This window comes from Mchenga conophoros, linkage group LG2, assembly GCF_057382185.1.
Source record: "Mchenga conophoros isolate Kocher_MC1m ecotype Shallow Benthic linkage group LG2, M_conophoros_male_GT1.1, whole genome shotgun sequence".
Classification (NCBI taxonomy): Eukaryota; Metazoa; Chordata; class Actinopteri; order Cichliformes; family Cichlidae; genus Mchenga; species Mchenga conophoros.
This window is the reverse complement of record NC_140527.1, coordinates 6,637,344-6,655,334: the sequence shown is the minus strand read 5'-3', so window position 1 is coordinate 6,655,334 and position 17,991 is coordinate 6,637,344. Positions and strand designations below refer to the sequence as shown.

At 39.7% G+C, this 17,991-nt stretch overlaps 1 protein-coding gene across 2 annotated transcripts in view; it reads left to right on the top strand.

Annotated features, from left to right (window-relative positions):
- fstl5 (follistatin-like 5) overlaps positions 1 to 16,558 on the top strand; it is a 203,683-nt gene extending 187,125 nt beyond the window's left edge. For both annotated transcript variants that reach the window (XM_085284620.1, XM_085284630.1), the window contains 3 exons: positions 4,304 to 4,411; positions 6,137 to 6,261; positions 14,141 to 16,558. In XM_085284620.1, the coding sequence (XP_085140746.1) occupies positions 4,304 to 4,411; positions 6,137 to 6,261; positions 14,141 to 14,843 (936 nt within the window). In that variant the 3' untranslated portion in view covers positions 14,844 to 16,558. The remainder of the gene's footprint in view (positions 1 to 4,303; positions 4,412 to 6,136; positions 6,262 to 14,140) is intronic.
- The last annotated feature ends 1,433 nt before the right edge of the window (positions 16,559 to 17,991 follow it).

The following is a 17,991-nucleotide window of genomic DNA, read 5'->3' as shown; positions in this document are numbered from 1 at the left end:
AGAGAGAGGGTCTGACGATAACACAGGTCAAGAAAAAAAAAAGATTGAATAATCTTTCCTGTTTGTATCTTTGTAAAAGTGAAAAGTTGTTGTTTACAGTAATTGACTCCATCTGTGCCAAAAAACTTCAAGGTTGCTCGGTGTCCCCATGTTGATTGAACGCAACATATTTCACAAAAACCTTCAATACATCATTGCTCCATATGGGTATTTTCTGTGATTGATTTTGCTGAATGAAGGACACACATGTTTTTTTTTCCAGTTCCATACATCATCCTCCTTCATGAAGTTCAAATATATGAATGCTTTGGGCCTAAACTAAAAATGACCTGTATCCTGTTATTTGGGAAACGCTTGTATCAGAGGTGTTGGAATATTGTACTTAAGTAACTATTTAGTAGAGCATTAATACAAATAAGTGAGCGCTGTGGTGTGACGATGTATGAGGAGTGTAGTCCAATGTAAATTCAATATTGCCAGGCTTTCTTTATGTCATCTGGCTCAACAAAACAGATCATTAGTGAAAGGTATCAGAATGGTGGTTATCAGCTTTCTTTGTTATCCCACACTTCCTTCAACCTAGTATTCTGGGTAATAAACACCAGTAGACTAAATAATTTTCCAGTTTATGGTCTATTAATCTGAGTAAAACACCACCAAGCATAAAAATACATTTTCTGATTCATTAACTAAATGCACATAAATTAGTGTAGTAACAAACTGTAGTAATGGACATTGTATTACGTACATTGTGTCTGATACTGTGCTGTATCAGGTTTGACAACCTTTGGTTTTCAGCCTGCATAAAATGTAGCCTCAGGTTCATGTTTATAGCAGCCAGCATTAGTGACACCTGCCAATGTAGCCCATCGGCTTCAAGGTTCAACATGTTTCACATTCAGAGATACTGTTCTGCATACAGAACAGCTAGTTATTTGAGTCAATGTTGCCTTCCTATTAGCTTGAAGCTGTCTGAAGCAGTCTTCTTCCCCAATGTCTGACACCAACAAAACATTTTTGGCTATAAACTGCCTCTCCCTGGTATTTTTCTCTTTTTCTGATCATCCTCTGTAAAATCTAGAGATGATCGTGCCCATCTGGCACAAAAAAAAAGAAAACGTTAAAGAAGAAGACACGTTTCTTTAATATTTCAGGGAGGATGATTTTTGTTATCTTGCTTGAAAACAGCGTGAAACATCATCACTGCTACTTGTTCTATTCTGTTTACTAAATACTCAGAGATTTTTTGCATGTACAGTAGATTTATCCACAAGCTTACATTGATGTACTGTCCCCAGTCCCCAATCTGAAAGCCATAATAAAACATTTAGCTTGCATTTCTTGAGGTTGCACATTGTGGAATTTGAGGTGTGTTTAAGGTCATTTTCCTGCAACAAGAACCCAAAGCATGGTCAATCTAAAATGGTGCTACAAATGGTGCTGCAGTTTGAGAGTTCTTTTCATGAAAATCTGTACTTTTTTGCTCCAAATATATCGTTGTTCAGTGTAGCAGTCTGCCATTCGGACTTCCGGTTGAGCTTTGATGGAGTAGGACGCGATTAAATTGTTATTTATTTGCGCTTTTTGGGCATATTTCCAGTCCTGTTTCGGTTTGTGGATTGTCTTGTTGAGAAGTTTTACTCGGGCCGGCGTAAAATGGCAGCAAAAAATGTTAAAACCCGCAGTACTATTCAAACACATCTGAGGCCTGGTTTGCAAACCGCGACCACACCCTCGAGTGAGCCGTCGTCTCCTGCAAAGCCCCCCACATCTCAAGCTAATCCTGATATTGAGGCGCTCAAGGTCGAGTTGCTGGCTTTGCTGAGGAAAGATATCGCCGACATCTTTAAAAAGCAGTCTGCCATTCATCTGGTTTGTTTGGATGTTGTTTGGATGCCAAACTTCTGATTCCATTAAGGTTATTTCTATGAAATCGTGGAGACCTACTCCAAATGTCTATTTAAGAAAAAACTATTTTTATTTGGTTTTCTAGCAATTATTCAAGCAGCTCTTTCAACCTGACCTCTACTTTCTGTTTACCATGTCTTAATTCCATTACAAAGTAAGAAAGCTTCTACTTAAAAAAAAGCTATTTTCTTGTAGTCAAGCTTTGTGGGCATCAATTATTCTCTGTTCTTTAGAGTAGTAGGCAGCTGCTAGTTGTTGGGACAAGGTTTTAGGAGTCTGAGTGTTTATTAAGATGTGAAATGTGCATCCCCAGGCCTTTCCATAATTCTGACCTAATACGAAAATAGGCCTAACAAGCAACTGTAATCAAGGTTGGAAACCTTGGCAAAACTTATGTGAGAGGTCAAATCTTCTGGGGTGCCCAAACTTTTATTTTGCACCAAAATTATATAAAACAGAAAGTGCTCTAATCTTGCTTAAAATATTCAAAGTAATGTTTCATATTTGTCTTTTTAGACATCAGTTTATTATCTACTTACACACAACTATTCACAGTAGCAGTAATTTTGACCAGGGGTTCCCAGCCACTACTGTCACCACTACAGAGAGATTATAAAATCATTCTGATAAGCAACGTCAGTGTCAACAGCAGAGTGCAGGGCTTTGTCTGCATGTGTTGAATTTTTCTACTTGATGAAGTCTGTTTTGTTTCTTACTTGCTTGTTCCACTTGAACCGCTAAAGTGCTGCTTTTTCAGCTTTAAGATCAGCTTTTGTTTGACTGCTAATCCCTGACCTGACCCATTTCATACAAACTGCAACCGTCAAGACCCACAGTTAACCTTAGCGTCAACGTGATGACCGAGTGACCCTGAGACCCACCTCTTCAAGGATACTGTCGCCTGGCAACCCTTCAGAAGTGCTTTAAAATGGCAAATCCTGCCATCTTCCTCACAGATGGTGTGAGGAAGCCGCCCCTTTAACACTCCTTGCTGCACCCGTCTCTTTTCCTGGTGGATTTTTTTTAATGCAAGGCTTCCTCAGGAAATAACAGTGAGTGGTGGAGTTGAATCATCAGTGTCAGTGGGTTTTTTGGGTGTGTCAGACTAATTCCGGGCTGTTCAGATCCCTGCAGATGTTCCCGTGATAGCTGTTTACAGCTTGCCAGCCTCTCAGGGACCTGCCAGTAAGCAGGTTGGTGTCCCAGAGTCTGTCACAAGCTCATTATTCAGTCGCCTGGAGGTTTAGCTTCATTGCATTATATTACCAGTTGTTAATTACCCACCTGAACCCGTCACTCGTCTCGAATGGTAAGATACACGCAAGTTCTGGTTTCCCAGATTTTCGTGTTCTCATTGGATTATTAATATGATTGACATGCCGAAAGCAACAATAACAAGCGATTTGCGTTTTGAAATTTGCAACCAATTAAATTGTTAGTTAACAGTTTTTAATGAGCAAGCTGTATTTTGTGCATTATAACTAATGAATTGCAGAGTGCATGCGGATACTTGTGTGCAAGTAGCTGCAATGTTCTCCGCGCTTCATCTCTGACAGATCTGTAGAAGTTACTAGAGCATATTGGCTGAGGATCTTTATAATCTTCCTCAGCCAGAAAGAAGTTGTCAGTCGAGAGGAAAAGAACAACGCGAACACCTGTTTTCTCTGATGACTACATGCTCGGAGATTAGTTAGGATTCAACAGATATTCTCATCTTATTTGCAATAACTCTCTTAGGAGAGGTTTACTCTCTCAGTAATACAGTATATATTTTGCCAAGGTAAACAATACCATTAGGATTTTGTGGCAAAACAAATATTATAGAAGGAAAGCTGCAGTCAAAGGGGGTTGTGGGAATACAGGGTTGCAATAATTCTTTTTAAAAAGATGATTGCTTTTTCTTGCTGTTGTGAGGAGTAAAGCTACTGCATGCTCTCGCTTCCCCTGAGATTTCCGTATTCCCTTTGAGCCGGGTGTCTCTCTGCACTCAGGTGGACATAATGCATGAGGAGCGCTTTTCTGTCACATACGGCTCATCTATTGTTCTGGTTGGGAATATTGCCGCTGTGTGTCAAAGAACGGATAAAGACTGAAAGCAATTACTTCAGTGTGGTAAAGAAATTGTGTCTGTCACCACTTGATTTGAAATGCAGCTCAACACCAAACACACCTTATACATAAAAAGCACACCTCCAATCTACCTTGTTAAAAGAAGACTTGGACCTGTCAACCCGCGGTGCATTAGTCTGCAGGAAAACCTTTCAAAAGCATTACCATTGCACATCAAAGAGGGATCTCTTCAAACACAAGTCTAGTTTGCCTTGCGGTATTATACCCTGGCCCTGCTGTCTTTGGGCTCAATTTGGTTTTTGATCGGTTGTGTGTTCTCTTTCAGACGGTCAGCACTGACCCGTATCCAGTGAAGCTCCACTATGACAAATCTCATGACCAGGTGTGGCTGCTCAGCTGGGGAGACATGGAGAAGAACTTTCCTACCCTGCAGGTGTGTCCGTGGTTCACTAGTTAATTATATTTCAATGTTTTTCTCTCCTCTGCAGTCCTTGTCCATTTTCGTCCTTGTAAAACGGTTGAAAGCAGTGAGTTATATAAACAAGCACAGAGATGCAGACTATCAAGGCAAAGTTCGGATAGTTCACATGCTTTAAAATGTATTATGTTCACCAACTGTCAGAAAATTGTGAAAAATACCAATCATGTTGTCCCAGAGTCCAAGGCTGCTCATTTTTCCTTTACCAACAGTGCCAAATTATCTGGTCATTAATTTTCTATTACTCAACGAACCCTTTCAGGATTCTATAAATAAAAAGAGCTGATAGAGGAACTTAATATCTTCCTGCTGATTATATTAAATACCCTGTGTGAAGATAGGCATGTGTACGCTGTAAAATCAGCAATAAGGAATAACTATTAGCATAACATTACCAACAAAGCCAATCCAGAAAGCTACAGGTGATAAAAACAAACAAACAGATCTTTTCTCCCTACAACAAATTCAGTGACTTCAGCTGTGCATTATTTGACAGTTGAAAAAAAGATTTTATTTTTATTTATTTATTTATTTTTTAGAAAGAGGGGCAATACATATTAATGAACATTTTAACAAATTTTAACAAGTGCCAGATTATAGCCTTGGGCTAATTTCCATCTGCATCCCACCTTTACTTTCATTGCTTCTCCCTTAGAGTATATTTTAAGTTAATTAAATGCACTTTGAGTGCAGCAGGCATTAAGGCTGTAGTAGTTTTTGGTTCTGAACCACTACACATAAATCCAGGCACATAAACTTCTGACCACAAAGGTAGAGTGTTGTATCATTAAAAAGTTAAATTAAAATATATATATCAAAAGATGGTGCTTTTATTGCACATCAGGATTGGTCCATCTCATTCACACTGCTCTTTAGATATTCTGTTCTGACCACTTGTGTCTCTGCGAACAGCAAACATTAACTTGTTGGGTCAACATCAAAATGACCCAAATTTCATGTAATAATTTTTAACATGATACTCAAGATGAAGGGTTGCTGAGCCAGTGTAGCACATATTGCATACTTCAAGTGGTAAAACAGGACCTCTGGGGAACACACTGAAAATAGCACTCGCGCTATTATAGTATTAACTAAATCTGCTGTTTCTTTCTTTCTTTAAATTCTGGAATTCACTACACTTATTGATTGCACCTTATAAATACTCTTTGTATATGTTCAATTTTGAGGCCTTTGCTATAAATGGAACAAATATTTAATGAGTGTGTTTTTTAATTGTTTCCTTTGAGTCAAATTGAGCGGTTTCATTGGAAATTCTAGTTTGTCATCAGGAGCACAGAGATTTGTAATGCAGGGATTTGGTCTGTGGCAATTTGCCTTCAGCATTGTGGTACAATCAAAGCAAACCCTGCCTACACACAACCACATGTCTACACGCTTCCATGCATGCATGATGATTATTTAGACACCAAGGAATATAGCACACATCACCTCCTACTGAGAAGCTCCAGCTACTCAACAGCACGAGGAGAGGCTGAAGAGTTTTATCTGTTAAAAAATGCTGGAAACCTTTGCAGCTTTCTGATATTAGTCCCTTTCGGTTCATTGTTAGCTCCAAGTAAGTATGATTTAAAGACTTTAATGAGGAGAAACCAGCAGCACTGAGTGTATTCATCAAGCTCATTTTAAACACCCACCTGCTTCTCTGTTGGTCTTCACCAGGTGATCAATCAGGCCAGCGGAAGAGTCTCCCACCACACCGTTCACACACAACCGGTCGGCAGGCGCTTCGACAGAGTGGACGATTTCTTCATTCCCGCCTCCAGCCTCATCATTAACCACATCAGGTACATCCAGCATGATCCAGCAACATTCCTAATGTAAATTGATTTGCAAATTAGGTTCACCCCTTTGGCATTTAATTCACTTTACTTAAAATCTCTTCAAGACTCAATACAATAATTTGAATGAGCATTGTTTTGCGCTACTTGAGTGGGTTTTTGGATCAAGGCCACACAGTTATCTGATGAAACTGGGCACCCTGAAACTGATTATACAATTCCTTATTTTTTAAATAAATTCAAAAGACTAACAAGAACCAGCATAAAAAATCACAAAAGAGTTGCAGAAAACAATAAATAATATAAGCATATTATAAGTATTAGAAATTTTAAATATGTCAGTGTACTCTTTGCTTTACATTTCTTGGCAGTATCTCAAAGGACACTTGCTGAAAGTCGCAGAATCCTTACAACTGTTAAATATCCTTTGACTGTTTAAACTCTGGTTTGGCCATGAAGAAAAAGGCCAAAGTTACTGATTTTTTTTAATCAAATCACTCGGTCATAAAAACTTCCAAAAACAAAGAAAAACTAAATAATCTTAATCTTAATTTTTCCAACCAACAGATTACCAAAAATATTCAGTTTTCAGTAATAAACAGCAAGTGGCAGAAAATGATCTGCATTCTTCTTGAAAACTTTTTGAACAGTTACCAGATTTCAGTACAGTTGCAAATACTGAATTAATTTCATCAATTATTATTTTATCTTAAATGTTGCTAGGTTGTTTAAAATCAAGTATTTGTCGGCTGTGTTCCTGTGCAGGTTCCTGTGCAAAGACTGTAAATATTACACAGTAGCTCTGGTAGATCTTGTACGCAGTGCTTTTCAAATGCTCAAAAAATAAGAGGACTGACAAATGCAAGTGACTAGCGAGATAGGCATATCACACTGGTAAATTTATAATCCGATTCATTTTTTATAATTTTATAATTCTGTAGATTTAATAATACATCATAATAGATTCTGAATCTACCCCTCAGGGCATGTTAAGCTGTAAGGCATCTTCATGCCTACTTTAAAGTGTCTGGGAGGCAGAAGCTCAGCCCATCCAACTGGTTCACATTCCAAGCCATCAAATACTGCTCTTGGTCAGAAGTCGCTGGGGTGACAGACTTAAACATGTCAAAGGTGTTTAGGCATCGGTGCCCTGATGCAGTATTAGACTCTAAGAAGTATTGTGTATCAAATTCAAATAAAGGAGACACAAGGGCGAGGTGGAGGTCTAGGATAGAAGATGCTAAGGCAGGTTGCAGTTAATCTCTCATTTAGAGCGTTGCTTTTTTACTCAGTGGTTAGTTAAGTTTAGGAGTTTATTATGATTTTCGTCACTTGGTCACAACATTAAGGTGAATATTAAAAATGACATGTAAGCAAATAATCGTGCAGCAAAAATAAGGAGCTGAAAATGAACATCAAAGAGGATTTGTTTCTTTAATGGCCACTTTGGCTCCAAAAGTGAGTCCATCTCTGAAGGAAGCATTTTTGTAACCGGATACAAAAAAACTAAAAGATTGTGGCCTTTATGAATAGTAAACACCCACTCCCTGTTAGGGGTATAGAGGTTTTGACTGACAGATGGTAAATGGTAAATGGCCTGTATTTGTATAGCGCTTTTCTAGTCCCTAAGGACCCCAAAACGCTTTACACAACCTGTCATCCACCCATTCACACACACATTCACGGCAAGCTACAATGTAGCCACAGCCACCCTGGGGCGCACTGACAGAGGCGAGGCTGCCGGACACTGGCGCCACCGGGCCCTCTGACCACCACCAGTAGGCAACGGGTGAAGTGTCTTGCCCAAGGACACAACGACCAAGACTGTCCAAGCCGGGGCTCGAACCGGCAACCTTCCGATTACAAGGCGAACTCCCAACTCTTGAGCCACGATCGCCCCATAGCAACGATCGCCCACAGATGGGACAAAGGAAAGTGGCTACAGCTGACGGCTGCCTGCTAGGCCCTACCTTTACTAATTTGATTGAAATAGACCTTTCAACCGTTCGGACTCTTTTCTTTTTCTTTTAAGGAAATAATGTAACAAATTTCCGAGCTTGGTGCTAGACATTACCAGTAAATGGTGATTACCTGATAAATCAGCAGCAATACCTGAGGCTTAGGTTTATTTCCAGTTCTGTACAGGATGTCCACATAATGTGCATTAACTTTAAAAACAATTAAATAAGCTATGCCGTTTATAGCTGTTGAAATTTTCCTTTCAGAAACATCATGACCAAAACAGAATAACAACAATTAAATGCAGCTGCCTCTTACACTGATAAAGATATCCCCAAACTCTTTGTGTCAAACGGTTAAAGAGTGGTTTTAAGAATGAATCAGCAATTAGTATTATCATCAAATGCCACTACTTACAGGAGTCATTAGTATTTTCTTTGTTCTCACCGAGATCAAATAAAAAAAAACAACCCAACAAAGTCAGAGAGTGGGGGGGCAGTTTGGCACCTCACCTGCTCTTTATCGCTTTAGTTCATCAACAACAAAGCATAGACCTGCTGAGTGCAGAGTGCATCGAAACGCTGCTTCGGTTTTCACATGTCACGAGCAGCTGTCACACCCAGGCTTAACGCGGATAGAGAAAAGCTTTTCCCAAACGCTTGGCTAATGTCACGGAGAGGCCAGGAACAAGCAGGAGGTCTGGAGGATTTCAGGAAGTTAACGGTCTCCTGCCGAGGAGGAGCACGCAGTCCGGCGTGTGTCTGTGTGGTGGGAGTGTGGGTGGGGTTGCTGGCACAGCTGTAATTAGATCCACTGAGACCTGCAGGGAAGATTGCAGGAAAGTGTGACCATGTTTTCTTTCTTTTTTTCCCCCACAATGTTGTGTGAAAAGTGCTCTCTTTAACAGCTACTCATAATTAAAAATAAGCTTTCTCTTTGGAGGTGCAACTATTATGAATGTTTTTCATATGGCTAAAATCGGACAGTACCTGAGGCTGAAGCCGAGTACTCTTCTGGAGAATGTGTGACAACATGTGAAGCAGGACAAAGCTTTGGATCTATACACATTTTTTATTTGGACAACTGTTTTATTGCAGATAATAGAGAAGTTGGAATTAACTGCTACCCCGTGGCTCTGATTTTTCTTCATATATCTGGTACTCACACAGGCATTTATCTGCTGGCAGGAACACAGCATCGATTAGTCGATTAAGCAACATGAGCAGTGTGCGAACGGCCAACATATATTCAGCAACTTCCAGGGATTGTTTAATGACTGGGGATTCCCTCGGCAGCTACTATAAAGCAAACAGGAACTTCCAGGGGCTGTCATTCATTACAGCCATCGACTTGTAGCCAAGCAAATTTACATGTCAGCAAAAGGAAAGAAAAAAAGTGGTTGTTTCTTATTTATGCCCACATCTATAGCACCCTGCAGCTCAAGCTACCCACACTTCTTTTTTTTTTTTTCTCCACAAATTTCTAATCATTGCACAGACTCCCTTTTGGCAAAACAAGTCGAGCGAGATGTTGGTTTGATGTTTCTTTTTGTGCTAGAGGATGGGTGAACAAGAATTGCTGTGCTTTAGATATATTTTACTGTTCAGCATCCATTGTCGCTGCTCACGAGCTTTACCCTGAGGATCTTTTACTGAACTGCATAGCAAACATTACTCTGGGGTTAAGTGTTTAGACTCAGCCATTTCTAAAGTGAAAACACTGACACAGAGATGAGTTAGCATGCAAAGCAGCTAGTTGAACATAGCCATCTTGTGCAGAATTGGGGGAAATCTTTTATGCATTAGTCATTGGTACAAACGACAAACAGCAGCTGTCAGTTTGGCACAGAGCAATCCGTGTCTGCCAGTGAAGCACCCCAGCTGTGTTCACATCACAGCAAGGCCAAACAATGTCTGATTATCAATTTTTCATACATGAAAAAAAAGTCAAACCATTGAGAAAAGTATTTGTTTCATCGCATCGACCTTTTGCTTCCAAGCATGTTACCAATATTTCAAAGCATTTGTGCACTAGTCATTGATCAGCCACAATATTGATAATAATCCATGGCAAAACAATTTCAGTGTTGTTTGATAGGCTTGTTTGATGAGTTGTATTATTGGTCTGTAAATCACCAGCTCTGCCTGCCAGTGGGTGAAAATGGTTTTTCAGATTTAAACTGCACAATACATTTTTCTGATGATTTTCTTCTAGATTCCCCCATCTTTCTTCAGAGCTTATTTTTTAATATAGGTGAGGGACACTATAGTAGAATCAACAACCAACATGTTTAGTGACGGAGGGCTTTTTAATTGACATAAAACCGCTTTGGTGGTTTCACAGAATTGATTGAATGATCATAAATCTTTGTAAGACTCCAGTGAATCGAATACAACTTATGAAAGTTAACCAGTGTATACTGCCAACAAATTTTACAGTCTAAATTACTCATAAGTCCTGATTGTATAATGAAAACTTTGTCTGATTAATTCATTTGAATGGGCATTTTAATTCTTGGCTGTTCTGAGAATTTGGCTGTATTCACAAGCACTTACTGAGAGAGATGCTAGAGCTTCTTGTTAGGATACAGTGCAGTATTCACAACGCTTCGCTCATTCCACAATTTGTCGTATTACAGTGGTTGTTTCTTATTGAATCTTAGGATTCAATTCATTTTTCACCCTTAAAATCCTACAAATACCTCATAATGACAAAGTGAAGAAGGTTTGCGCACACAGCCACCAGTATAGACCAGTTCGGAGCCAGGAAAAAACAGCAAAGTGTGGTTCATTTCAGTTTGATGTCAACTCCAAATAAAAGTTTATTGTATATAATCATTAGTTAGGCTAGCATTGACTCTGCTAGCCTAACTAATGATTAAGAGAGAAATTCTGAAAGGCTGCTGATATCACTGCTTGCTTCTTATGGAAGTAACACATTCACATATCTGAGCAATAACAACTTGGTAGGATGAGTGAACTGGTCCAGTGTTAGACTCTAACCTTAAATAAAAGTCCAGTCCAGGTAATTAATTTGGATTAGATTGTCCAAGTCTCTTACCGTTTCCCTGCAGCAACCTGCCTACTCTGACCTGTTTCCTTTGTCTTTGCTTTACTTATTCTGAAATCCTTGGTTCCCCTTACAGGGATTAAACTAGTTGTTTTTCAGTGGTGGTCATCAGTTTCCTTTCAGTCTTAGACTTGGCTAAATCATAATAATAGATTTTTGTATTTTTATTAAATGACAATGAGTAGAGAGTAGCTCTTTAACTGTATGAAGGGGGTGGAGTGCAGAACAGAAAATGGTCAAATAATTCATATTGCAAGTTCTTACAGTAACACTGAGTTACAAAAGGAACAATTAAATCTGCTGTCTTCCTGATTAAATTGGAAAAAAAAGGATTTTTAGTTGTGAAAATGAATGAAAATAAATGGTCTGCTCCACAATTTTTGTGCTAAATGCAGACAACTGTTTTGTAGCACAGTCTAGACTTGGCAACAAAATATGAAAAACTGCTCCATTAATAATAAGACAAGCTAATTAAAGACTATTTAAGATGCCAAAAGCCATCGATCGTTAGCAGCTCCAAACCAACGGCAGGAAATTTTTAAGTAAAAAAAACAACCCAAAACTAAATGCTGATCACATAATAAGTGAAATATAACTAATTAAGGAGTAAAGCCAGCCTCGCACACGTGAGAAATAGTTGTTATCAGTTTATGCTCACATGTTACAAACCAAAAACTCTGCTTTAGTTGTTTCTGTGACCCTGTGCAATCTCCTGCCTGGCCCCAGTGGACACAATGATCTCTGGATCAATGATTCCCTTCACAGTGATGATAATGTGCTGTGTGGCTTTCAAACAGCCATTTTCTGTTCACAGGTACAGACAGTGTGGTGTTCAAACGGCATAAAAGATGATGAATGACGGCAAGATTGAAGCGCCTGTCAGCATCAATCACCTGGTATTCGCATTTAATTGAGGCCTGTCCGCATATTCCAACTGTTCAGCTGTTAAAGTGTAATGTGCCATTAGGAGGTTCTTTGGGTTTTTCTAATGAGTAGCATTTTCACTGATTGTTGCCCACATATAACACTGCTATGATTCTATTAAAGGGGAAAGTGTAGATGATTTTAGACAGCCAATATGAAGATTGCCAGAGGGCAGAAGATGGCCGTTTTAGTGTTTTAAATGGACCTCTCAGATATGTTAAAGTTTTGCTCCTGAAAATTTATTTAAAATTATGACAGTCCAACAATCTTCATAATTACCTAGTAAAAAAAATCAATTTCTTATTTCAGGTTGACCTTGCCTTATCATCTGCATTGTGCTGGTCGATTTAAGATTTTTTTTGCACCTGCAGGTTAAGCTTCTAGGGGGCATTTTACTGTCAGATTTCTTTAAAAAAAAGCAAAAATTACAGAACATTTTCAAATACAGTGCATGACTGTTCAAAGCAAATGACTTGAGCTTTGAACTAACAAGATGTCCTTCTGCATTAATCATCCAAAAAGGCCGGGAAGCTCGAGAAGACAGCCTAGAAACGTATGATTTTGCCCCTCAAATTCAGCTTACAAGCACTAATTGCTAGTCAGTCTGTATTAGAGCACAAATTATAAAGAGTGTAGAACTAAACACAGCTGCAGCTGATAGGATGATGTAGTTGGTCATAAAACAAAAAATTAAAAATGCAATTTGATGATGGTCTAGGATGGAAAAACTAAGAATCATCAAGATTATTATAATTAACATGGGGTGCGATGACTATATACTTCAAATTTCATCAGCAGTTGTTGAGATATTTTATCTAATAGTATGAGTGCTAGAGTTAAAGGTAAAACTCTGGATTAGCAAAGTCAGAAGCTCTTCAAATCTGTGAAACAAAATTCAAAAAAGTCATGCAGCAATCCAAGGAAAAGGTGTTTAAAAACCCCCTCAAAGTTCTAATGTACTGTTTTTGTGTAATTTTGGTCAAATTTGTCAGCACAACCAGACTGAGGAGACTGTATGTTTATTTATATGGGGATGAGTTTCCATTGAAATCCCTTTTACAACTGGTTTTCAAATGAAAACCAAGTTAAACCCAAAATGTATTTACTTTACCCCCCCCCCCCCATTGGTTCCAAGCAGGTCATGGGAGAAATGCCACCGGCGGTCAGAACTACAATGGTACCTGATGGTCTTCTAATCTTAGCAGAGCAACACAGTGTTGCAGTGGCTAGCACTCATGCCCTACAGTGAAAAGGTCCTAGATTTGGATTGACTGACAGCTGAGCTTTTTTTTGTGGAGTTTGCATATTCTGCCTGTGTTTGAGTGAGTTTTCTCCAGGTACTCACTCCACTTGGTTTAAAGGAAAGCATTGACCAATTACGATCCATAAAGGCTAAAAATGCAAAAGTTGCAGCATCACTAAGGAGGCAAATTTCACCTGCTGACTCGCTAAATCTCATTCTCAGCAATGTGTGGACGTGCTGAGTTGCGGCATTTTGTCAGATAGCCGAGATGTTTGCTGGATGGGGATTATAGGGAATACATTGTGCATTATTTGCAGTTTATGCATCAGAAACTGTATATAGAAATAATATACAACATTTAAACTTGCTTCTACGTTTGTGTTTTGTTTTAACACGGGGTCTGTGGGGATTCATTTGATCTCGAAGGAAGCCTCAAGAGTTTATTAAACAAACTGCAGATTTGGGCAGTTGTGCATTACTGCTTGGACAGTCTTAAATGAGAAAAATGTATCGCTAAAGTCATGCTCAGGTAAACCGAAATATTTTGGATATGTTCTGACCCTACTTTTGTACAAAGTGCTCAACCAGTCAACTGGGTTGGCAGTTTCTTGATTCTTAATTTGGATTTCAGAAGAAAAATGTGATATTGATTAAATCTTTTCTTTGTTTTTCTCTTTAAATTCTCTGCAGATTTGGCCTCATCCTTCATCGAAATGAGCCTGTCCTACACAAGATTGACCTGGAGACGACTTCATATGTGAAAAACATCAGTTTATGGGAGTACAGCTGCATCCCCAAGTCTGTAGCCTACACCCATCTGGGTGGCTATTACTTTGTTAACTGCAGGCCAGACTCTACCGGTGCCACGCAGCCTCAGCTCATCTTAGACAGCGTGACAGACAGCGTAATTGGACAAAACCGTGACATCACTGGCACTCCCTATGTGTCTCCAGACGGCCACTACTTGGTCACTGTCGATGACAGTGATGGCTTGATGAGAATCCAGACGATCTCAGAGCGAGGGCAAATCCAGGAACCCTTCGATATCCACACCAACTTGCACCTATCTGATCTGGCCTTCCAGCGCTCCTTCACCGAAGTCCACCAGTATAACGTTTTCGGCAGCTCCGGCCGTCAAACTGACGCTCTGTTTGTGGAGCTGAGCACCGGCAAAGTCAAGATGATCAAGAGCTTGAAGGAGCCGACCAAGTCCTTTGAGTGGCCGTGGAGCAGCAAGAACAGGATCATGGCGGGCAGCGGACTGTTCGGACAGTACCTCATGACACCGTCCAGAGAGTCCCTCTTCATCCTGGATGGACGGCTCAACAAGCTCAACTGTGAGATCACCGATGTCCTCAAAGGCAACGTGGTGGTGTGGGTGGGAGAGTCTTAGGTCATGACGATGAGACCCAGTGAGCTTTTTCCTTTCAAAGGTACTAATGCACTGAATTCTGTTGCAGATTCTTTAGTTTTGTGGGAGTCCGATAATGAAAACCACAGATTCAGAAACCAAATTGACTTCATCACACGGATGAGGGACTGTCATCCGAAAATGAAAAAAATAAAATAAAATAAAAAATGCTAAAAAAAAGAACAAATATGTGAGGGCATAATTGATTGATATTGTCTTGAAGCCAAGTTTGTTTGTTTTCTTTTCACCTGGTGGTTTGCCTCTACATCAAAGTTGCTTGCTAGTAACATTTTTTTCAGGAAAATTGGTATGAAATCATAAATATGTGCAACTTTGCATTATTATTCGGTTGTATTCAGTGTGTGGGAATGCTGTAGATAATCTCTTAACAAAAACAAACTAAAGTGAATCGGCAGAAATGCATATATACATATATATTGTATACACCCAGATTAAATCTTATAATTTCAATTTTCCCATTCCCAACTTTTTTCCTGTGCCTTTAAGGAAAATTCCCCTCCATCAGAGGAATTAGCATAATTATTCCCAGTGTGACTGCAGACTAATACCTCTTTCTTTGACCCCTTCATTCATGGTGAGTGTGAGTGGTTCCTCACAAATCTACAGCTCTCGTCCATCGAATGCAGCCAAATCTGTCTAATTAAAACGAGCCCTTGCTGTGATCCCATCCTGTTTGAAGTGGAGACTGAGTGGTTCATTATGGTTGTGTGCTCTGTAACCTTTGATCCGAAATTATAACCAGCTTTGGAAGGTTTTGAATGATATAGTTTTTTTTTTCCTCTTCTTTTCATTTATAGTCTAAAGCAGAAAAATGAAAGTCAGTGGTGATGTTAGGTAAATATTGCCAGCTTTACACATTGTGAAATTTAAAATGTTTCAAAAATGTTCCTTAGCTAAGAGTCAATAGAGCACTCGTGTGTGAAGAAAATTCTGTCATAATTTTAATATCCCTGGACCAAATAAAAGAAAAGCATCTTAGAGTGTAGCTGAATGTGGAGCACATGCGTAGTCTGCTCTGTTTGACAGCATGTTTCAAGTGAATGTTTTAATGTGAAGTAATGATGAACTAGCACACTGGGGACTGGGGTAGATGTGGTTGTGCCGTGTAGAGGGTCTTTGAGCATGAGAAGCAGCTCTTTCTAGATGCTACTGCAGTAGTCAATGAAACCGTTTCCTAGCTGGACACATTTCTATGCATATTCACCCTAGCACTCTATGACTCTGAATCACAATGGGCAACTGTATCTCAAATTTAGTATGAACTTTTGATGTGTACAGATTATATATAGTCATTCTGTCTTTCCAGTTAAAGCGTATATACTTTGATTTAAATTTTCCTGTTTTAAACCCCGACTCTGCTGATGACGACCTCTGACCTTTCTCTCTGTTAATGTCCTGTACATAGCGGCTGGCTGTGACTCCATTCGTTTCTCATCAGTGTACAGATTCTGCCAGGTTCTGTTCATTTCAGAAAATCAGCACACTCCTTTTTAAGAATGAAAAACAAAACACACAGCTATCATTATGGACATCCTGTTCCCAAGCAGCACATTGTGATCACAAACACTGATTCCACTTCCCTATAGCCATGTCTCGTATGTTCTTTCATGTGATTGTTATTTATATAGAGAAAACACGCTTGTCATTTTACCCAACAATAAAAAATATATCATGAACCAAGTGTATCGTTGTGTCTTTTTGTTGTTAAAGTGACCTTCTATAGAGGCTGCTTTACAGCTATGGAATAAAGGCTCCTTTAGGAGCCAAGCTGACCGTTATTTATTCTGCAACAAGAACAAGGTCACAAGTCTGTTTTCCCTTTGGGTGCATTTATCTTGCAGCAAAGAATGCTTAAGATAACTGTAAGAAGCAGAAAAAAAATACATAAATTAAGACTTTTTAGTTTCATGCAAAAATGTGTGTGTATTTTTGTTATTGCAGGCCTCAGCCACACAGAGACCAATCAGCTTCCCTAAGCCTGCTGGGAAACAATGTGTATTCCCCCATGGTTCGTGAATGATTGCTGGAGGTTACTGGCTGTGTCAGCTGAAATCAGTCACCAAGAGCGTCCTGCACCAAAAACCTCCTTGTGATTGCTTTGGTCACTAACAGATTACCGCAGTTGCCCATAGTGTGCATGGAAGACAACGATTTATCTGCAAACACTCGCCTGCTGCTTACTGAGAAGTAGTGAAACTTGAAAAAGTGCGACCCAAACCAGAATCGGAGGGGGAAACCCCCCAAAACAATTGAAAATGCATGACTTTTACTATGAAAGCGAACAGTCTTTGCAGACAAGTTTGCATCTTTCATGAATACTGCAAGTGAATGTGACACTTACAGCTAGAAAGAATTGCAATTGCAACCCCTGTCTTCTAGTGAGCAGTGGTTGCCAACAGGTCTCTGTGTGACTGGATCTTAGCTCTCAGGTAAAATGTGAAATGTATTTGACTAACTGAAGGTAAAGAAAGTATATTCTTTGTGTATTTTAGTGATATAGCACCAATATTTGCTTTTCAAGTACTCGTTTGCTTAAAAAAAATATTTGAACAAGAAAGTCACTGCCTCCAAGTGCCTGAGGCCATGGTTCTCTGCTGGGCAATCGTGGCTCAAGAGTTGGGTGTTTGTCTTGTAACTGGAAGGTTGCCGGTTCGAGCCCCGGCTCGGACAGTCTCGGTCGTTGTGTCCTTGGGCAAGACACTTCACCTACTGGTGAGGGGCCGATGGCGCGATATGGCAGCCTCGCTTCTGGCAGTCTGCCCCAGGGCAGCTGTGGCTACAACTGTAGCTTGCCTCCACCAGTGTGTGAATGTGAGAGTGAATGAATAGTGGAATTGTAAAGCGCTTTGAGGGCCCCGAAAAGCGCTATATAAATGCAATCCATTATTATTATTACTTCAAGCAGGGGACTTCAATTATCTTGTTAACAAGTGATGAGCAGGTGGGCTGTGATTTGGACTAGTGGATTGATGAGGCTTCAGCAGCAATGTGGCCATCGTACCAGACTATCGTGGTAAGAAGAGAGCGGAGCTCAAAGGAAAGTTTTCATTTTACGAGTCAATCTGCACCCCAACCCTCACCTATGTTCATTGAGGTACTTCTGCGTCTG